At 58.3% G+C, this 21,267-nt stretch overlaps 1 protein-coding gene across 6 annotated transcripts; it reads left to right on the top strand.

The window, feature by feature from the left end:
* Positions 1 to 168: 168 nt before the first annotated feature.
* On the top strand, positions 169 to 20,714 carry PNPLA6 (patatin like domain 6, lysophospholipase). 6 transcript variants are annotated; one of them, XM_037046942.1, is made up of 34 exons: positions 169 to 266; positions 1,370 to 1,439; positions 1,757 to 1,844; positions 2,010 to 2,092; positions 2,263 to 2,360; positions 4,080 to 4,220; positions 4,305 to 4,464; positions 4,807 to 4,887; positions 5,086 to 5,214; positions 5,602 to 5,682; positions 5,778 to 5,940; positions 6,405 to 6,488; positions 6,785 to 6,894; positions 6,986 to 7,153; positions 7,236 to 7,313; positions 10,700 to 10,905; positions 11,129 to 11,260; positions 11,341 to 11,464; positions 11,878 to 11,991; positions 12,155 to 12,230; positions 13,818 to 13,958; positions 14,147 to 14,210; positions 14,492 to 14,660; positions 14,840 to 15,022; positions 15,197 to 15,315; positions 15,506 to 15,662; positions 15,909 to 16,025; positions 16,108 to 16,177; positions 16,613 to 16,729; positions 18,526 to 18,827; positions 19,867 to 19,983; positions 20,078 to 20,174; positions 20,278 to 20,387; positions 20,502 to 20,714. In XM_037046942.1, the coding sequence occupies exons 2-34, from the start codon at positions 1,413 to 1,415 to the stop codon at positions 20,574 to 20,576; spliced, it is 3,981 nt and encodes a 1,326-aa protein (XP_036902837.1). In that variant the 5' UTR covers positions 169 to 266; positions 1,370 to 1,412; the 3' UTR covers positions 20,577 to 20,714. The 6 variants fall into 6 exon arrangements, with proteins under 6 accessions (XP_036902837.1, XP_036902838.1, XP_036902836.1 ...); XM_037046943.1 differs by lacking the exon at positions 16,613 to 16,729 and adding an exon at positions 16,410 to 16,526; XM_037046941.1 differs by having other exon boundaries at positions 13,815 to 13,958.
* Positions 20,715 to 21,267: the final 553 nt, after the last annotated feature.

Genomic DNA, 21,267 nt, shown 5'->3' with positions numbered 1-21,267 from the left:
GAGTAGAGTGGGTGTTAAATAAAACGGGAAACTAAACGAGTCCACATTTCTAGCGCGAGGGGCGTTCCCTGCGCCTACCGCTTTCAGCCCCTTTTGTAAGCCGTAGCCACACTCAGCATGGCTGTTTCCTCGAGACCTTCCAAACGTGGTAGGGGTGGGGCTTAGGAGAGCCCTGCGGCGAATAACTTAAAGGGGCCGGCGCTGGCTGCGCTCGGCGGAACTCCAGAGGTGTTGGCACAGAGTGGACCCTGGCAAGCGGCCTCTGGGTGAGTCCAGGTTTCCGTCACCCCTTTAGAGGTGTTCTTTCGGGGGTCATTAGCGAATCCTCGGCTTCCTCAAGATCTGTGCTCTGCCGATTTCTGGTACCCTCCTAATTTTCTGATGTCCTCATCCCCTCACTCCCGTCCTGGCAGCTGTTTCCTTACCGGTAGCTAGGTGTAGAAGGGGACTAGCCACCCTCTCATGAAATTTCCGGGGTCCAGTGACTCCCCCACCCACATTTCCATTAATATTCAAATGGTTCCAGTCTCCCAGGAAAGTCCCAGTAGTATTCTAGCATTTCTTAGCGTCTTCCAAGGGGCCCCAGCACCCTCCCTAGGTCCGCTCTCGTGCTCGAACAACCCTAAGAACGTGCACACGGCTCCCAGTTTTCCCAGTAATGGTCTTCCACGCCTCAGAACCTCTCAGTAGTTTTCCAGTGCCCCAGTCATTCCGGGTCCCGGTCACGTCGCCCAGCAATGGCGCCAGCACCGTTCCCCTGCCCCTGTGATGCTCCGCGCCGTCAGGGACCCTGTACATTTACTATTAGGTGACAACAAACCTCCAGCATCAACCGTAACATTTTGAGAGCCCACCCGACTCCGAGCGTCCCAGCCCCTTGCATGGAGGCTCCCAGCAGCACTCCGGGGGCAGGCTTGACCTGAGCGCCAGTCACCTCCCCAACCCCTGAGCTCAAGGCTCTTGTTTGCAGGGAGAACGGGGTGCGGCCTGGGCGTCGGTGGTTTAGGGTTCACCCATCCTATAGGGTAAAGGTCTGCGTGGGGGAGCATGTCCTTCGGCAGTCGTGCGCCTGCGGCTGCCAGAGGGGGCTCGGCCGGCAGGCAGCTCTTTTGTCCGGTATGGAGCTGGTCGGCCTGGGGCGTCGGTGAAGGGAGCCCGGGGGCGAGGGAGCCGGGGACCGCCGCACGCCCCAGCCCGGACCCCGAGGTCAGTGTGCCCCACCGCTGTGTCCGCTGCTTCCCTCTAGCTGTCCCCAGCCCAGGCAGCAGAATGCGAAGGGGCAGGGCTCGCGGCAGGGGAGGGGCGGGCCCAGAAGGACGACTTGCACGAGTTCAACTGGATGGCCTGGGCTCTGCTTATTGATTCCTAGGACTCGGGGCTACTAGACCTTGACGCTCGGCCTGAAACAGCTGATGGAGGCCCCGCTACAAACAGGAATGGTAAATCAAGTTGTGAGGCGCCGCGGGACTACGACTCCCGACGTGCCCAGCGCGTTTCATCGCAGTCCCGCGAGAACTGGGCTGCGTCTATTCAGGCGGAACTACATTTCCCAGCGTGCACCGCGAGGTCGCCGGGAAGTGTTGCGCGCCCCTGCTGCCCTGGCACGGAGAAACGCTGGTCCACTCTTCAGATGGGGACAGAGGGGCCAGGGGCGGCTGAGAACGTCTCGGGGGCGGACGTGGAGAAATGGAATGGGGTCAGGGAGGGCTCGGCAGGACGGGTATGCCATGCGCAGCCAGTGCCGTTCTTCCCGCAGGTGCTGGGCGTGATGATCGGGACCGGAGTCGCGGTGTTGGTTACCGCCGTGCTCATCGTCTTGGTAGTGCGGAGACTTCGAGTGCCCAGTGAGAACCCAGAGGGCCCCTCTGGCGAGGCTTGTTGTGGGGATCTGAAATGCCGGGTCCTGGAGGCAGTAGAGATGGGATTTGCTGGTATCTGCACGCGGTGTCCCCATCTCTGGCTGCATGGAGTCTGCGGAGAGCTCAGTGTCCCTCTCCTCTTATCCCCAGAAACTCCAGCCCCAGATGGCCCGCGGTATCGCTTCCGGAAGAGGGACAAAGTGCTTTTCTATGGCCGGAAGATTATGCGGAAGGTGGGTGTGGGACCACCTGGGGCTTTGGCTGACAACACAGAAGCCCTGCCCTTAACCCAGTTATAACTCTTTGGAAACTCTTCCTTGGTTAAGGGTTTGTGCATCTAGATACCCTCTTTGCCCAGCGTCTGAACAGGCAGTTGACCCATCCTCGTCCCTTCATATTCTAGGTGTCGCAATCCACTTCCTCCCTGGTGGACGCCTCTATCTCCACCACTTCCCGACCACGCATGAAGAAGAAACTCAAGATGCTGAACATTGCCAAGAAGTAAGCCGAGAAGATACTTGGCTTTGGGGGCTATCTCATGGGACTTTTGAGTGGTCAGCCCACACTGAAGGGTGTATCTTAAGGTTCTTTCCACCCCATGGACTGTTTGGGGAGACTCCCCACATCAGAGAGGCTATCTCAGAACTCTCCCCCACAGCAGACAGGGGTCCCTGGGCTCTCTGTCCACTAGGGGCTGTCTGGGTGATTCCCTCCCAGTTACAGCCCTCTCTGAAGTATCTAGGAGCTGTTTGCTCTTCAGTCAGTGTCTCTGATGCCTTGGCATACAGTAGGGGTCTCTATCCGGGGTAGTCTGTTTTATGGGTCTTCTTACACTAGAGGTGTCTCGTTGGGGTTATCTCAGGTGTTTCTGTGGCCAGCTGGAGGGGCTGCCTCTAGCTTCTGCTCTCCCGGGGTTGTACTAATAGTCTTGCACATCAGAAGCCATCTCTCTATGTCACCTGTCTTGGAGCTCTTCCCATGCTAAGGAGGTCATGTCAGGGATTTCTGTTTTCTAGGGATCATCTCAAGAGTTTTTTGCACTAGAAACATAGGAAGGACATTCCTGGGGTGCCTGTCATTGGCAAAGGGCTCCCCCAGAGTCTCTGAGAGAGTCTCTTCCAAGGATCTTCCTAAGTTGGGAGCTGGCTCTGGGGTCTCCTGACATCTTGGGGTCTACTTCATGAGACATTACGAAGGTCTGTCTCAGGGTTTTTTCACACTAAGAAGTCCCAGGGCTGTCTGTGACCAGCGGCTGTCCTGTCTCCTGACTTTCTGGGACTTGAGAAGGGCTGTCTGTAGTTCTTCGTGATCAGACTCTCTGTCGTGTTTCTCCACGTCTCAGTGTGTGCACACCCCTGAGGAGCTACCCTGATGTCAGGGCCATTGAGGGCTCCCTCAGGTATCTGGCGCCTAGGGAAAGGTCAGCCCAAGGACCTCCCTGTTTAGAAGAGGAGCTATACTTGGATTTCTCTATATTGTGAAGCTTAACTCATACTAGAGTGTCTATCTCACGTACCTTGTGGCCACTGCAGTAACCGACCTGCAGGGAACAGCTCTTCCAGGTCCACACACACCACGGAGGCTGCGTACCTGGCTTCTCCACGTTTCGAGGGCCAGCTCAGGGAGTCTCTGTGATCATCCCAAGGGCTGCCTCCGGGTTCTCTGACACCTGGGAGAAAGGGCTATCAGGGAGCTAATACGAAGAACAGTGAGGCTATTTCTGAGGTCTTGTATCACAGAAGCTGTGCCCCGGTCTGCCTATGTTGGAAAAGCTACCTCGGGAGTCTGGGCTGTGTCTACTGGGAGGATATGGGGCTCTGACAGACAGAGGGTTTTTTCTAAGGTCTGCCCGTGTCCTGGAAGCTAGGTCAGGGGTCTAACTAGAGGGTTCATCTCAGGGATCTACAACTAGTGGAGGGATGATCTCGGGGTTTTATGTAAGAGGTCAGCAAATTTTTTTGGTATTGGGCTGGATAGTAAACACCCTACGCTGCACAGGCCACACACAACTCTGCTATAACTATTCAGCTCTGCCGTTGTAGCATGACAGCAGCCACAGACAACAAGTACATGCATGAACATACCCATGTGCCCGTAAAACTTTATGTACAAAAAAGAAGTGGGGGGCCTGATTTGGCCAGTGGGCCAGATTTGGTGACCCTGGGAATGGGCTGTGTGGGGGTCTCAGGTCTGCCTGAGCCTTCTCCCTGCTCCCACCAGGATCCTACGCATCCAGAAAGAGACACCAACACTGCAGCGGAAGGAGCCCCCGCCTGCGGTGCTCGAGGCTGACCTGACAGAGGGTGACCTGGCCAACTCCCACCTGCCCTCCGAGGTGCTCTACATGCTCAAGAATGTCCGGTCAGTGTCAGGGTGTGGGCTGGGTGCCACAGAGCTTGGGGCTGGGCTGACCGCCCTCATCCCTCCTCCCCGCCCCCGCAACAGGGTGCTGGGCCACTTCGAGAAGCCGCTCTTCCTGGAGCTCTGCCGGCACATGGTCTTCCAGCGGCTCAGCCAGGGCGACTATGTCTTTCGGCCCGGCCAGCCGGACGCCAGCATCTACGTGGTGCAAGATGGGCTGCTGGAGCTCTGCTTGCCGGGGCCTGTGAGTGGGCTGCCCGCAGGGACCCTGCAAAGGGGGCGGGCACTGGTGCAGGGGCCGCTCGGGATAGGTACCACTGTAGGTCAGTAGGGTTGGTGGTCTTTTGAGGTGTGTAGACAGGAGTCAGGAACAGATACCCAGGGGTATCTGAGGTGATTGCAGTTAGTTATGGCCAAGAAATGGGTGCTGGTCAGAAGGTTCAGTGGGGTCAGAGGTTAGGACATCTGATCACTGGGTGGGTGAGTGTGCGGGCCAGTGGTGTGGCCAGGGCTGGAATGCCGGTTGGCAGGGCCCGGACAGCCCTGGTCCCTGCCCTCACCCCACCCCATCCCCTGTGTACTACAGGACGGGAAGGAGTGTGTGGTGAAGGAAGTGGTCCCTGGGGACAGCGTCAACAGTCTTCTGAGCATCCTGGATGTCATCACTGTGAGTGACCAGTTCAGGCGGTGGCAAGGGGGCTGGGATACAATGCCACACCCGGTGGGCTGGTTGGAGAGAGTCCCCAACCTCTATACGCCCGGTGCTGCTGGTGGTCCCTCAAGGCACTAGAATTAGGAAGAGTTGGGGGAGCAGTGAGGGGCTCACAGCGCCTGACCGTGACTCTCATGCCCCCTGCACTCCCAGGGTCACCAGCACCCCCAGCGCACTGTGTCTGCCCGTGCAGCCCGAGACTCCACTGTGCTGCGGCTGCCAGTAGAAGCATTCTCTGCCGTCTTCACTAAGTACCCTGAGAGCTTGGTGCGGGTGGTGCAGGTCAGTGGGCCCTTCACCTCCCTCCACAGACCCCTGGCCATCACTGGTACCCGTGGGCTGGGACCCAGCAATGTCTCAAGCCCTGCTTATCAGCCCTGACCAGCCAGCACTCTGGGCAGCCCGCTCCTCCCAGTAGTTGGCTTCCCTGGCTCCCCAGGCTTCTGCCTTCTCACTGCGGGCTTCTCCCTGGCACCTCTCTGGCTCTGCTCTCCTCTTAGTGCTTGCGACCTTGGCCTTGGCTCTACCCCAAGTTCTCTCCATCCATGGACCCATCCCTTGAATGCTTGGTCCCAACTTTCTCTGGCTCTTATTACCCCCTCTGCTGACTCACTCCTTCCCTGGCCCTGCCCCTCTTCTGGCCCCGCCCTGCTGCCCCTGCCTCTGCAGATCATCATGGTGCGGCTGCAGCGGGTCACCTTCCTGGCCCTCCACAACTACCTGGGTCTCACCAATGAGCTCTTCAGCCATGTGAGTAACTCCGAGAGCCTGGGTGTGGGGGGTCTGGCAGGGTGGGCCAGCGCATGCCTCCCAGGACTTGCTACAAGGGTACTCTCTGCCCCCAGGAGATCCAGCCCCTACGCCTCTTCCCCAGCCCTGGCCTCCCCGCCCGAACCAGCCCTGTGCGAGGCTCCAAGCGTGTTCTCAGTGCCACAGCAACTGAGGAGCCCAGGGAAGCCCCCGGCCGGCCACCTGACCCCACTGGGGCCCCTTTGCCTGGACCTGCAGGTATCTGAGATGACCCCTGCTGGAGGCCCAGGGACCTCTTGGCTAGGGACCCAGGTCTGACTCCTGTTGGCCTCCCGGGGAACCATGGCCTCAGCCCCATGGACTCATTAGAATTCCGTTTTTTCTCTTTTTTTAAATTTTACTTATTTATTTTAAAAGATTTTAATTTATTATCTTTAGAGGGGAAAGGAAGGAGAGAGGGAGAGAAATATCAATGTATGGTTGTCTCTTGTGTGTCCCCTACTGGGGACCTGGCTCACAACCCAGGCATGTGCCCTAACTGGGAATCAAACCAGCAACCCCTTGCTTTGCAGGCTGGCACCCAATCCACTGAGCCACACCAGCCAGGGCTGGAATTACTTTTCCTAGTCTCCCATCCCCAGGGACTCTGAGCTGACTGCTCCCCAGGCCCCCTTCAGTTTCCCAGCCCCAATTATAGGAACCTGAACTTGTGTCTCCCTTAGGGGACCCAGTGAAGCCCCCATCCCTGGAAGCGCCCTCGGCCCCACTGCTGAGCCGCTGCATCTCCATGCCTGTGGACATCTCAGGTCTGGGGCCTCAGCCTGGAAGGGGAGGTCACGGAGCTTCTGGGTTGGAATGCAGGCTGGCCAGTGTTGATTGTTCTTAGCTGTGAACTGGGAACCCGGGCAGCACTTTCTGCTGACTTTGTCATGGGTGCTCATTGAGACGTGGTCCCCGGCTGTGGTGAGGATCCCGAGGTAGTGCCACTGTTGATCAGTCACACCTGCACAGCCATGACGGTGGCACATGGGTGCTGGTTGCTCAGGCCATAGTTGTGGTCACTCTCGTCTGTATTGCTTCTCTTGTCCCCTGCCCCCTGCAGGCTTGCAGGGTGGCCCTCGCTCAGACTTTGACATGGCATATGAACGCGGCCGGATCTCCGTGTCTCTGCAAGAAGAGGCCTCAGGGGGGCCCCAGGCAGCCCCTGTGCGGGTAAGGCCCTGCCCTCTCTGCCCTTTTCCCTGGGGAGGCCCCTGAGGGAAGTTGGGTGGGAGCTGGGAAGTCACCGGCTCTGCCCACGCAGACCCCCACTCAGGAGCTTCGGGAGCAGCCGGCAGGTGCCTGTGAGTACAGCTACTGCGAAGATGAATCGGCCACCGGTGGCTGCCCCTTTGGGCCTTACCAAGGTCGCCAAACCAGTAGCATCTTTGAGGCAGGAAAGCGGGAGCTGGCCAAGTTGATGCGGATTGAGGTGGGTGGCCTTGGTGCAGGGGGCAAGGTGGAGGGTAGGGGGCGGCCTGGCTGCACCAGTCTCAGTGTCCCTCCTTCCCCAGGACCCCTCCCTCCTGAACAGCCGAGTCTTGCTACATCATGCTAAAGCTGGCACCATCATTGCCCGCCAGGGGGACCAGGTGAGGTTGACCCCTGACCTGTAACCATGCAGCTATGACCTGAGCCCTCCCTGACCTCTGATCCTTGCTCTTTGACCCCACATGTGAACCTCTTAGTCTGTGATTTCCAATCCCTCAGATCCTGTAACTGACTGTCCCCCATGACTTATCCTCACCCCTTATCCTCTAGAGCAACTGACCTTTCAGGTCAACCACTGCACCTTTTTGCTAGGACTAAAACCCTAGATCTCTTACCTGCCTTGGTCTTCCCTGCAACCTGTTTTCTGCCCTTTTGAGCCTACAATGCAATGTTCTGTCTAACCTCTAGTCTGGGCCCCTGCTGGGACAGGCACTCAATAAATGTGGACAAAGTGGAATCGGGACCTGGAGGCCATGAGCTGGCTGCAGGAGCTGGCCTTCCCGTGCCTGCTGGCAGCGCCTGGAGGTGCAGGAAACCGCCCCACGAAGCCCAGTGTTCTCCACGGGACTCAGAGGGCACAGAGGGGCAGGGTTCCAGAGAGGGGCTACATTTGAATTGCAGGCTCTACCCAGACTCTGCATGTAACCTTGGGCGAGTCATCTAGAAAGTTCTCCACTTCCTCATCTGCAGAATAGGAGAATAATAGTAACTGTCCACTAGCTTTAAAGAGGAAGTAGTTCTGAGCTGCCCAAGGTTTGCAAGGGTGTGGAGCAGCAGGTCAGGAGTGACACGGAGGGCAACATGACATAGGGACTGAGACCAAAGCACCGCTTGCAGGGTGGAGTGAGGGGTGCCTGGCCTGTTAGCCGGCTGGAGTATTGTTCTACCATTTGGTCAGCTGAGTCAGCTGTCCCTTCGAGCTGCTTGTTGCAGGGGTGACACCTTTCTACAGAGGAAGTTGGGTAACACTTTTGCCAGCTGTTCAAGGTTCTTGGCAGAGAGCTCAGGGAGTGCGGTGGTGCTGTGGCTCTCACGGTCCCTGGGCCGTCCCGACCTGTCAGGGACATGACTGTGCTGTGCCTCCCGGAGACTCAGGCTGGCGGCTTTCTGCCCAGCAGAGTTCTGTCCCCGCAGCGGGCACTGGGCAATACAGAGATGCTTTTTTATTGACTTGGGAGGGTGCTCTAAGCACCTAATGGTCAGCGGCCAGGGTGCCAGAACACACAAGACAGAAGTCCCCAGGGACATGTCAGTGATGCCAAGGCTGAGCAACCCTGCTCGACACACACATCTCCTGGGCTGTGTTTTGCGAAACACCCGTGTCACGAGCAATCTGTGGCCATGTAGGGTTAGGAAACACTAGCTGCTTCATCTCTTCATGGAGGTCCCCATTGCACAGTCACGGCTCTGAGAGGTCCCGCTGTAAAGTGCTTGCTGCCCAGCCTGATGGCAAATGGCAGCCTCATACTAGTTAACTCCCACCCATGTTCCAGACACGGCCTAGGAACTCCGTCTCACCAGTTTCCAGCATGTGCATATGTGCCCTGCGGTATTGTGGCATCACTGGGCCTTTGTGAGGTGCCAGGCATCTTCCTTTGGTGGGTGAGGAGGAAACTTCCATGTCTAGGCACTTGCAACTCCTTATTTATAAAAGTGCGGGAAAGGGAGGCGTCTGGCTAGGCAGGCTAACAGGAGAGGAGAGGGGCCCCTGTTTGTACGGAATATGTGCTAGGTCCCAGGTCCTGCTGGACAGATGTCGCAGGCCCTGTGCTGCCTGCTGCAGAGGCAGGAAAACCAGGTCCCTGCCCTTGTGGGGCCCACAGTGCTGACCGACATGACAATCCAAGAGTGTAAAATCTTAGGTGCTTACTACATGGACAAAGCAGCGGTTCTCTGCGCTACAAAATCCACCTTAGGCAGGGCAGCATCTCTGAGGAAGTGACCTGCAGCTAAGTGGAACTGATGGGGAGCAATTAACTAGGTGTAAGGGGAGGAAAGAGCATTCTGGGCAGAGGGAACTGCTTGTGCCAATATCCCGTGGTGGGAAGAAGTGCATGGCTCTCCAAGAAACAAGGAAGTCAGCAGGCATGGAGTATAACAAGGGAGCAGGGAACAAAGAGGACTTACAATGCTTTGGTGATAGTTTTATTGCGATGTCATTCACATACTGTGAAACCGCCCTTTCAAAGAGGACCACTCAGTGGTTTTGAGTGTGTTCATCAAGTTGCATAACTACCACCATTACTTTTAGAACATTTTTAACACCTTGGAAAGAAATCCCACACACTGTAGCTGTCATTTTTCCTGCCCCCTGCCCCCACTCCCCCCCCCCCATCCCTGAACAGCGAAGAATCTTCTGTTTCTGTGGATTTGCCTGTTCTAAACCTTCCTATAAAAGGAACCACACTGTGTGGCCTTTGGTGTCTCCCTGAGTGTCATGTCTTCGGGATTCACCCACCTGTGGTGTGTCAGTACTTCACTCCTTCCTGTGGCCGGGCCACAGCCCACCGTGTGGAGACTCGGCATTTCCATCATCCATTCATCTGAAGTGCTGGCGCGCTTTGGGGTTATTTCTACCTGTTGGCTGATGTGCACACATTTCTGGGTTGACATGTCTTCATTTCAGTTGGGTAGATGCCCCGGAGTCACACTGCCAGGGCACATGGCAGCTCTTGAATAGTTTTCCACAGCAGCTGCGCCATTTTGCATTCCCACCAGCCGTGTCCGAGGGCTCTGATTTCTCCACATTCTCACATTTTTTGATCCTAGCCCTCCTAGTGCATGTGAAGTGGCATCTCATTATGGTTTTGATTGGCATTTCCCTAAAGATTCATGATTTGGAGAAGTCTATTCAGATCCTTTGCCTATTTTTAAATTGCATTGTCTTTAAGTATTCAGTTATAAGATTTCTGTATATATTTTGGATTCAAGACCCTTAGCAGACAATATAATTTGCAAATATTTTCTCCCATACTGTGGGTTATCTGTCCACTTTTGATTTAGATAAAGTCCATCTATTTCTTACTTTGTTGCCTGTGCTTTTGGTGTGATATCCAAGAATCCATTGCCAAATTCAGAGTCATGAAGATGGAACCCTCTATGTTCCTTGAAGAATTTTATAGTTTTAGCTCTTATATTCATTATCTTGGATCCATTTTGACATGGCATAAAATGAGGGCCCAACTTTATTCTTCCATGTGGCTGTCCAGTTGCCTAGATGAGCAGAGGGTTTAGGTTTGGCCACGCCCCTATATAGCCAGTCCTTGCAGCCTCTTGCTGGCTGCGTTGAAAAGACTTACTGGGCCTTAATCTGGACCCAATAGCAACGTCTGCCCTGGGTGCCAAATAATACGGAGTTGTACCGGCTGCTTGGCTGAGCTACGGAAATCCTTCCCTCCCTCCTCCCGGGCCTCCTATGGAGTGAACTGACCTGAGCTGGGGGTGGAAGGCTGGCCCTGTGCCCACCTCTTGGTCCCTCCCTGCACAGGACGTGAGCCTGCACTTCGTGCTCTGGGGTTGCCTGCATGTGTACCAGCGCATGATCGACAAGGCTGAGGACGTGTGCCTCTTCGTGGCACAGCCCGGGGAGCTGGTTGGGCAGCTGGCTGTGCTCACCGGGGAGCCTCTCATCTTCACGCTGCGAGCCCAGCGCGACTGCACCTTCCTGCGCATCTCCAAGAGTGACTTCTATGAGTAAGGCTGGGCCCTGTGTTAGGGCGGGACTGGTGCCTAGAGGGTCCTGACCCAGCTCCACTTTGCCATGGGAGATGTCATCCCTCCAGATGGCTTACACCTTAACAAGGCAGTTTTGGGTCCTTCCAGTCCCACCTCCAGGGCATCGACACCCCCCCCCTTCACTTCCTAAAGGCAGTTCCAGGACGTGCCTACCCCATGTACCCCCATCCTTCATCCACAGGATCATGCGCGCACAACCCAGTGTGGTGCTGAGCGCCGCGCACACGGTGGCTGCGAGGATGTCTCCCTTTGTGCGCCAGATGGACTTTGCCATCGACTGGACTGCGGTGGAGGCGGGACGCGCGCTGTACAGGTGCAGCCCCCGCCCGGACCTTGCCGCTCAGGCCCTGCCTAAGGCCCTGCCAGACCCTGTATGACCCGCCCCTACCCCAGGCAGGGTGACCGCTCTGACTGCACCTATATCGTGCTCAATGGGCGGCTGCGCAGCGTCATCCAGCGCGGCAATGGCAAGAAGGAGCTAGTGGGCGAGTACGGCCGTGGGGATCTCATCGGCGTGGTAAGCACGGCCGCACCCACCGACTTCTGATCTCCCCCAGTACAGTTTTCTGCCCCGCCTGTAGCACATCATCCCGGGTAATTTGACGGGTGGCAAACCAGGCCCCGGACCTGTGGCCTCGCCCTGGCCACTTTGCTGGGCTCCTTTGAGAGACCTCCTCGCGGTGGTGATTCTTTCCTGACTCAGTCCCCATACCTCTCTCCATCAGAAGAGGGGACCCCTGCCTGGGTGGACCCCTGTATTCTCTTCCTCCCTGAAGCCCTAATGGGTATCCAGGCTTGGTTCTTTCATCCCCCCATCTCGGGGGATACCGAGTAGAGCCGAACCGCTTCCTCGCTGCACCGTCAGCCTCCCCCTTACCTATCCGGAGCCTCCTGGCCCAAGCAGCTCTGGTCATGCACGCGGTCCCCCAGGTGGAAGCGCTGACACGGCAGCCACGCGCCACCACGGTGCACGCGGTGCGCGACACGGAGCTGGCCAAACTCCCAGAGGGCACCCTGGGCCACATCAAACGACGATATCCGCAGGTGCGACGCCGCGGGCCTGTGGGCTGGGCTTTTGGGGGTGGGGGCGAGGCCTTAAGGTGTGGAGGCGGGATTCTTGGCAGTGGAGCCCAGGTAACGGGAGGGAAAGGTGAGGCTCTCACAGCTGCCCGTCCAATCTCACCGGAGCCCCGACCTTCAACGCCAGGTCGTGACCCGCCTCATTCACTTGCTGAGCCAGAAAATTTTGGGTAATTTGCAGCAGCTGCAAGGACCCTTCCCAGGTGAGAGCCGACAGGTCCCCGGGAATGCTGGGGGTTGTAGTCCGAGGTGTAGGACGCTGGGAGAGGGAGCCCTGGGCCCAGGGCATGCTGGGAAGTGGAGTCCCGCGCGGGAGGGTTGGAAGGAGGAGCTGGGTTCCAGCTCCCTCGCATGCCGTGGGATGGAGTTCGGTTTCTTGGCACTCCGGAAAGGGACTGGTAGACTCAGGGAGTATTTGTGGCGTCTGAAGGATCAGTCGTGTTGAGGGGCCGGAGTCCTGAGGGCTGAGCGCTGCTCTGGGAGTCAGGACTTGGTTGAGGGATGGAGACCGCGTCCTAGACCAGAGTATGCTGGGAAATGGAGTTCGTGGGTGGTGTTTGGGCTCCAGGGCATTTTGAGAAGTGGCCTTTGAAATTACCCGCACGCTGGGAGGTGTGGCGCCCAGGGAAATGGAGTCGGGTTTGAGGTGTGTGGAAATGCGGGCCTGAGATTGTCAGCCTTTGTGCCCCACTTTTCCCAGGGGCTTCTGCCCCATCAGGCTAGACCCCTGGCTCCCCAGGGCCGTGGCAGCAGTGAGCAGTGGTGGAGATCTGCCTCACACCCAGGGTCTTTCCCAGGTCCCTGCTCCCACAGTCCTGAGCCGCCCATACAGGTGCCTGCACATCCCCTCCTGGCTGCTCAGGCTGCCGTCCGCCCTCCACCCTCCACCCTGTCCTTGGGCACCCGTGGGAGCAGCAGAGAGTCTGTGATCCTGGGTTTCTGAGAGCCACTCTGTTGATGCTCTACAGGAAAGGGGTTTCCCAGTGAACACCTAGCGTGTGCCAGACACTCTCCCAGACACTGGGGGGCGGGCTGGGGGTGGTGGGGACAAGGTTCTGGGGTGGGGGTCACAGCTCCCTGGGCAAATCTTCAGACACCTATTGTGAAGAAGGTAAAGCAGGGCTTTCATCCAAGGTAGCTAGCTTTTAGAGGGTGGTGAGCGCAGGCACACGGTGTGGGGCCGGACACAGAAGAGAACTCGGGAAGGCTCTGCACACAGGGTGTGGTGGTCTTGAAACACTTGGAGGAAAGGGAGTGATGCGGGGACCAGGCCAGGGGCCCATCATGGGGGCCTGGGCGTATGGAAAGGCCTGTGAGCCGGTCCGCACCATTGTGGGAAGCACCTGGAGTCTGTGAGCAGTTTGTGCAGGCTGTGGAGGTTAATGGGAGCCTTGGGTGTTAGCTGGGAAGCTTGGGAGGCCAGTAATACATTTGTTTCTGCTTAGTTTTGTGTTCAAGTTCCTTCAGTGGACAGAGGCACCCAGGCCAGAATGGGGCGGGGCACTGATAGGTCAACGCAGGCCCAGTGGGGAGTCAGGATAGTTGTAGAGTTGTTTTGCCGGATGCCATCAAGCACATTAGGGCCAAAAGCAAAGATTGGACGGCCCAGTCTCATTAGGAGAGGAGACAGTGCGAAGCTGTGGGTGCAGGACTGAGGCTGTGACCTCCACTGTGGTCTCACTAAGTCTCAGCCGAGAGACAGGGGTTGGGATTTTGATGAGGAGGGAGGTCTCCCTCTCTGGACACAGGACTGACCGTATAGCAGATTTCATCCTTTGGGGTCTCAGCAGGCTCAGGACTAGGTGTCCCCCCTCACTCGGAACTCACCAACCCAGCCAGCAACCTGGCCACGGTGGCGGTCCTGCCTGTCTGTGCCGAGGTGCCCATGGTGGCCTTCACACTCGAGCTGCAGCACGCTCTGCAAGCCATCGGTCAGTCGGTAGAAGGGGTGTGGGTGGGGGCCAGCCTCTGGCCTCCGCAGGGCATGTGGGTGGGCATCGGTCATGAGTGAGGTTGCCTGGCAGTTCCACAGAGGGTGGGGCGGGGGTATTCTCTTTTGGGAGAGGCCCCCAGCTCTGTGGACCTGGGTTCCTAACTTCCCTTCCTCACCCATCCTCAGGCCCTACACTCCTCCTCAACAGTGATATCATCCGGGCACGCCTGGGTGCCTCTGCACTGGACAGGTGTGTGTTGGGGTGCAGATGGGTGGGGGTGCAAGGGGTGAGCTTGAAGCATAGGATTTTTTCAGATCCAGTTCCAGGTCTAGGCTGTGAGCTGGGGGGCATGCTCCTCACCTCTTGAGGCAGTGGGTTGATTCCCCCCCCCCCCCCGCCAGGGGACCTGTGTGGAGGGAGCCTGGGTGTCTAAGCCCCTCCCCCCAGCAGTCGAGTGGCCATGCTCTCTGGGCACAAGAGACTGGATATCAGCCCCAGGGTGACTCTCTCCTACCCCACCCCAACCCCAGCATCCAAGAGTTTCGGCTGTCGGGTTGGCTGGCCCAGCAGGAGGACACCCACCGCATTGTGCTCTACCAGACAGACCCGTCCCTGACGCCCTGGACCCTGCGCTGCCTGCGCCAGGCGGACTGCATTCTCATGGTGGGCCTGGGCGACCAGGAGCCCACGCTTGGCCAGGTCTGGAGACTGCACAGCGACCCCCCTCCTGGGACCCGTCTCCCTGTCCAGGGCCTGCACAGGCCACGTGCACCCTCAGTGTGGGGCTAGGCAAAGCCTTAGGGACCCAAGCTCAGCCATGGGCATTGGGCAACAAGGAAACAACTGGCGATTGGTGACATCCGCTCTCTCCCCTGCAGCTGGAGCAGATGCTGGAGAATACGGCGGTGCGTGCCCTCAAGCAGCTTGTCCTGCTGCACCGCGAGGAGGGCGCAGGCCCCACACGCACCGTGGAGTGGCTCAACATGCGCAGCTGGTGCTCTGGACACCTGCATCTGCGCTGTCCTCGCCGCCTCTTCTCGCGCCGCAGCCCGGCCAAGCTGGTGAGGGTGGGATCCAAAGAAAAGGCCCCCTTGCCAGACCTTCTTGGGGCTTGGTTACTGGGTGTGTGGCTACGAGAGGGGCGTGGCTTAGGGACCTGCAGGCCCCAGCCTGCGGATCCAGATGCTGCCTCCTACACCCCCATCCTCATGGGTCTCTCTGTCTTTCCATCCCAGCATGAACTGTATGAGAAGGTGTTCTCGAGGCGTGCAGACCGGCACAGCGATTTCTCCCGCCTGGCGCGGGTGCTCACTGGCAATACCATCGCTCTGGTACTGGGTGGAGGTGGGGCCAGGTGAGGGGTGTGGCCAGCCCTCGCAGAGGCGGGGCCCGGTGCCTGAGGGATGAGGCCCCGTGCCATGGATGAGATTGTCACAAGGGTGGGGAGGACAACTGGTTCTTGGCCCAGGGGAGATGGGAGAAGGGTCTCCACTGGATGTGCACCTAGGATCCCCAGTGGGTCACTGGTCTCCTACTCCTTGCAGGGGCTGCTCACACATTGGGGTGCTGAAAGCATTAGAGGAGGCGGGGGTCCCTGTCGACCTAGTGGGCGGTACTTCTATTGGCTCCTTCATTGGGGCCCTTTACGCGGAAGAGCGAAGCGCCAGCCGCACCAAACAGCGGGCCCGGGAGTGGGCCAAGGTGTGTATTCGGGACCTCCTCACCCGAGGAGCACCCTAAAACATGACCCCACAGGGGCTTCTGGGTTTCTTCTGGCCTTTTTCTGATTTAATTAGCAGACCCTCATAGAGATAAGGTGACCCCTTGTCACCTTGTGGCTAGCAACCCTAGTCTTGTTTCCCAGCTCCAGTAGTCAGCCTTCTTCGTGACCACTTGTTGGGACCCCAAGTGGTTCCTGTTTCAGCCCAGCTCGCCCCTTGCCCCTAGAGCATGACCTCGGTGCTGGAGCCTGTGCTGGACCTCACATACCCCGTCACATCCATGTTCACGGGGTCAGCCTTCAACCGCAGCATCCACCGTGTCTTCCAGGACAAGCAGATTGAGGTGTGCCTTCCCCCAACCCTCTCTGTTCCTACCCCTCACAGCTGTCCCCCCTCTTCCCTGATATTGGTCCCTGTCCCTGTAGGACTTGTGGTTGCCATACTTCAATGTGACTACGGACATCACTGCCTCAGCCATGCGTGTTCACAAAGATGGTGGGTGCCCTGGCTGAGCCCACCACCACAGCTGGGGCTGCACGGGGAGGGGAGGAGGGTGGGCAGCCAAGCATCTGGCACACTGTTAACACGAGTGACCATCCGTCCCGACCTGATCGCCGAGCACTAACCGTCACCTACTAATGCCCCAGAGGTCCCAGGTATGTCTGTCCTCAGGGGTGGGGCCCCGGAGGCTAGTTGGGCGCCTCATCCCCTCACACCATCCCCGCAGGCTGCGTGTGGCGCTACGTCCGGGCCAGCGCCTCCTACTGCCCCTACCTGCCCCCGCTGTGCGACCCCAAGGACGGGCACCTGCTGGTGGACGGGTGCTACGTCAACAACCTGCCAGGTCAGCAAGCCCGCGGGGCTGGCCGGGCCTCGGAGCGTGTCTGAGCGTGTCCGTGCGTGTCTGTGTCTATGTGTCCCACTGGGCAGGCTCCTTGTGGCGGTACGTGCGCGCCAGCATGACGCTCTCGGGCTACCTGCCCCCGCTGTGCGACCCCAAGGACGGGCACCTGCTCATGGACGGCGGCTACACTAACAACCTGCCAGGCAAGTGGCTGCCCGCTCACGCGTGTGCACGCATGTGCACGCACACAGGGAGTGAGGGGCCCTGCACAGGCACACAGTGGGTAGGCGCCCCCGAGAACACCTTTGAAAGCAGACCCATGCAGAGCTGAGGGCACACACAGATGTGTGTGTGAGCCATGGGTGGGGCATGCAGTTTAGGAATGTGCTCCCATGGGAGATGCAGGCAGGTGTCACAGAAAGCACCCAGTGTGGGGCATGGGGACAGGACTGGACACCCGCATCCGTGCATGGCAGCAGCACAGGCGCTCAGATGGCAGCTAGGGCACTCATGTGGCCACAGGGCAGGTGGACATGCACAGGTGCAGACACATGCAGGGGTGAAGTCGGGCATATGTCCTCGCATGCCTGTCTACCCACACTCACCCTGCAGTGCTTCCTGAGAAGTGCATACGTGTGCACACAGAGATCGTGGGTCACCTCCAAGAGCACGTTAAACTTCCTTTCACACTCTCTGACTTGTGTGCAGGTGGGAGGTAGGCCGGTGTGCATCTTAAAGTAGTGCACTCCCAGAGTGTGGGTGCACACACACACAAGCAGTTACATTTGCTGGTTGCACACACAGGCAGCCTATAGGCCAGGGGTTGGCAAACTGCCCTGCAGGCCAAAGCCAGCCTCGACCTGACTTTGTAAATAAAGTTTTACTGATACACAGTCACACCTAGTCATTTACTCACTGTCTGTGGCTGCTGTCGTGCTGTAGTGGCGGTTGAGTAGTGTGACAGAAACCGCATGGCCTGCAAGGCTGAAATTTGTTCTCTGGCCATTTCCTGAGAAAATTTGCCAACCACTGTGTAGCTGCTCTGTGCACACACCCGCACTGACATAGCCACACACCTGCGTGTGTGCACACTCGGGGTGGGCATGTTTGGACGCATGAGAAAATAAACGTTGGTCTAGGGACATGAGGACTGAAGTGACACAGACGTGCCCAGGGCCGTGCATAAAGATGTGGGCGCCCTTGGGGTGTCTGTGTCCACATGCACACATGGACAGGAGACACACACAGGTGACAGACACACAGGTGCCCACAGGTATGTGGACATGGCACATGCACCCAGCTGTACAGATGAGCCCATGAGGGATGCACGCAAAGCCCAGCAGAGACTCAGTGTCTTCCAGGGCTGGGCTTGGTTATGGAACCCTGTCCTTCCCCCAACCTACTCAGTGACCCTCAGCGGGTTGCAGAGACCCACGGACACCCCACCGTCCCGCTGGATCGCCCCCTCACCTACTCTGCCCTGCTTTCCTCCTCTTTGTCCCTGGCTCTCTGTCCCTTGTCACTGCCCCCAGGTCCCTCTTTCTACTTTACTCCCTCCTTCCATACCTCTGACCTTTGATCTCCCCCCACCCCAGATCTCTTGCTAACTCTGTTCCCCTGCATTTCTCTCCCTATGGCTCTGTCTCCTGCTCTCTGTAATCTCTGTTTCTTACTCCTCAGTCCCCCTCTTGCCGTGTGTCCTTGTGACTCTCTGTCTCTGTGCGTCACTCTCCTTCCACACGTCGTTCCCCAGCACCTTGGTCCCTCTGCTTGGGGCTCCTCTGTCCCTGTGGCTGCGGCTCCTCCCCCAAAAGCCCCGACATCTGCCCCACCTCCTCCGCATCATTGGCATCAGTTTCCATGCCATTTGCATGCTGGCATGTTGTTTGCATGGGTTGTTTTGCGTGACCATTTGCATGATGGTGTCTGTGGGATTGGGTTGAACTTTCTTGCTCCGGGCCCTGGTGGGTAGCTGCCCGCTGACCCGCTGGCCCCACAGCGGACATCGCCCGCAGCATGGGTGCCAAGACAGTCATTGCCATTGACGTGGGGAGCCAGGACGAGACAGACCTCAGCACCTACGGAGACAGCCTGTCTGGCTGGTGGCTGCTGTGGAAGCGGCTAAACCCCTGGGCTGACAAGATCAAGGTTCCAGACATGGCCGAGATCCAGTCGCGCCTGGCCTACGTGTCCTGCGTACGGCAGCTAGAGGTCGTCAAGTCCAGCTCCTACTGCGAGTACCTGCGCCCCCCCATTGACTGCTTCAAGACCATGGACTTTGGAAAGTTTGACCAGATCTATGTGAGTGGGTGGGAGTGGCCTTGTGTCAGCGTGGCGGGGGTGGGGGGGGGGGCTGGCAGAGCTTTACTACTGAAAGCCCAGAGCAACATGAGGGGAAAGGTTCTAGGGCTCCATTCCCAAATGGGCTCTGTGGGGAGTAAAGCAGTAATCAATTGGTGATGTCTGCATTGAGTGTGGCATAGAAATGTGATGCTCACATGCTGGATAGCAACTAAGTGGCCTATGTGCTTCACTGCCTGAAGCACTGTGTAGAGATTTCTGCTTTTGTGGGAATGGGAACAGTGATCAGTTAGTAATGTCTGCCACAAGTCAGGGATGGAATGGAACAGTGTGTGTGTGCCACTGACCCTGGAAACTGCATGACCCGTGCCACGTGAAATGGACCACCAGCTGCTGCCCAGAGCCCTGTGTAAGGAATGTCTGGTGCTCTCACAGGGCTAACTGGGAAAGCATGCCCTGATGGGTCAGTGATGTCTGTCATGGGCGCAGGTGGTGGCCACATCCACAGGTGCACTGCATGTTTGGAAAGCTTGGAATGAGGTTGCTCACCACCATCTTGGGTCATTGGGTACTTGGCACACGGCATGGGTTGAGTGGGAAAGAATACAGGGCGACTGGTAATGTCTGGCAGGCACACAAAATGGGGGTGAATGTGCCACATACGTCTGTCGTCTGTCTGTGAAATAGGGTTAGTGTTAAATGCCAGCTCCCTTAAAGCATCAGGCTTTTCTTTTTTAAGATTTTATTCATTTATTTTTAGAGGGGAAGGGAAGGAGAGAGGGAGAGAAATATCAATGTGTGGTTGCCTCTCATGGGTCCCCTGCCGGGAACTGGCCTGCAACCCAGGCATGTGCCCTGACTGGGAATTGAGCCACAGGCCCACGCTCAATCCACTGAACTACACCAGCCAAGGCTCAAAGCATCAGGCTTTTGAGGGGCCAGGGAAGGGGCAGGCAACGTAGGACTAAGCAGAGAGGACGAGGTGGAGAACAGGTTGGGAGTTACAGCATGGGTGGCCTTGGCCCCTTGCTTCCTGCAGGATGTGGGCTACCAGTACGGGAAGGCTGTGTTTGGGGGCTGGAGCCGGGGCGACGTCATTGAGAAGATGCTCACAGACAGGCGGTCTGCGGACCTCATCGAGAGCCGCCGTGCTGACGTAAGCCGGGGGACCGCCCCGCCCCACTGTGTCTCTCCTGGACCTCTGTGACCCCAGACCTCCCTGGGTTTTGCTGACCCCGTGCCACCTGTAGGTCCTGGCCTTCCCCAGCTCTGGCTTCACAGACTTGGCGGAGATCGTGTCCCGGATTGAGCCCCCGACCAGCTACGTTTCTGACGGTTGTGCGGATGGTGAGGGCTCCCCCAGGGCAGGGGGCCAGAGGTCGGTAGGGCGGGGCTGGAAGTGCCAGAGCAGCTGTGCCCACCCACCTTCACACTGCTGCCCTGCTTTCAGGGGAGGAGTCGGACTGCCTGACAGAGTATGAGGAGGATGCGGGTCCAGACTGCTCCCGGGACGAAGGGGGCTCCCCCGAGGGCGCCAGCCCCAGCACCGCCTCAGAGATGGTGAGAGGGGCGCCCGGGCCTCCGTAGTGTGGGGTGATGCGGCAGATGCGTGCCAGGGGACATGAACCTGGGTCCCGTTCCTGTGACGCGTGTGTGGTACCCCTGCTCCTACAGGAGGAGGAAAAGTCGATTCTCAGGCACCGGCGCTGTCCACCACAGGACCCTCCCGGCGCAGCTGCGGAGGCCTGAGGACCTGCAGGGGGGCCCCTAGAACTGGGCTCCCCCTATACTCGCTGCTATGCCTGTGACCTCCTGGGCCCACATACTGGACTGTGCACTGATGACCCTGGAAAGCCCCTCCCAATAAACCTCCCCCTCTGGAGTTGGGTCTGTGTCATCTGTGGGTGTCGGGGCAGCTCACCCCACCCTCATGCTCAGGATGACTAGGGCGGGACCTTCTCCCAGTCACCCCTGCACCTCGCCTCAGACTGAGCTCTGCGGACTGTGAGCACCCTCCCAGAGCTCACCTATAGCCCCACTGTGCGCTGGGGTCGGACCACAGAGCTTCCTGATGCCATGTGCAGCCCCTGGGGATCCCAGAGTCCCCCAGGTGCTGTTGCAGCATCACACAGGTCCCCTTTTAGGCTCCACAGCCCTAGTCCCTGGGCTGGCCCTCCAGTGTATGGGCACCCGCAAGTTTTCTGTGCATTTCTGCTGTGCGCACTGCTGAGCCTGGCTCCTGGAAAACCACGTGCACACGTGTGTGCACACACGTATGCAGGCACCGGGCGCAACAGCCCAACTCTCTGAGGCCCCCAGGCACTGCCCCTCCTGTGTGCTCAGTGGAGGTCACAGGGCGAGCCGTCCCTGCATGCGCCATCGCTCGCCATGCTGGCTGGCATGCTGGGCAAGAGTGCAAGGCTGTGGGGCCAGCCTGCCT

This window comes from Sturnira hondurensis, unplaced genomic scaffold, assembly GCF_014824575.4.
Source record: "Sturnira hondurensis isolate 20B ecotype Veracruz unplaced genomic scaffold, ASM1482457v3 Scaffold0005329, whole genome shotgun sequence".
NCBI classification, from domain to species: Eukaryota; Metazoa; Chordata; class Mammalia; order Chiroptera; family Phyllostomidae; genus Sturnira; species Sturnira hondurensis.
Note: the sequence above shows the minus strand (reverse complement) of the source record. Positions and strands in the feature narration are given on the sequence as shown.

What these genes read in the sequence shown, in the direction of transcription:
- PNPLA6 (XM_037046938.1), top strand. Translation starts at nt 1,631, where the DNA reads ATGGGGACAGAGGGGCCAGGGGCGGCTGAGAACGTCTCGGGGGCGGAC. An exon ending in GCATCCTGGATGTCATCACT is followed by an intron (nt 4,888 to 5,085) that starts GTGAGTGACCAG and finishes CTGCACTCCCAG; the next exon opens with GGTCACCAGCACCCCCAGCG. An exon ending in TCGAGAGCCGCCGTGCTGAC is followed by an intron (nt 19,984 to 20,077) that starts GTAAGCCGGGGG and finishes TGCCACCTGTAG; the next exon opens with GTCCTGGCCTTCCCCAGCTC.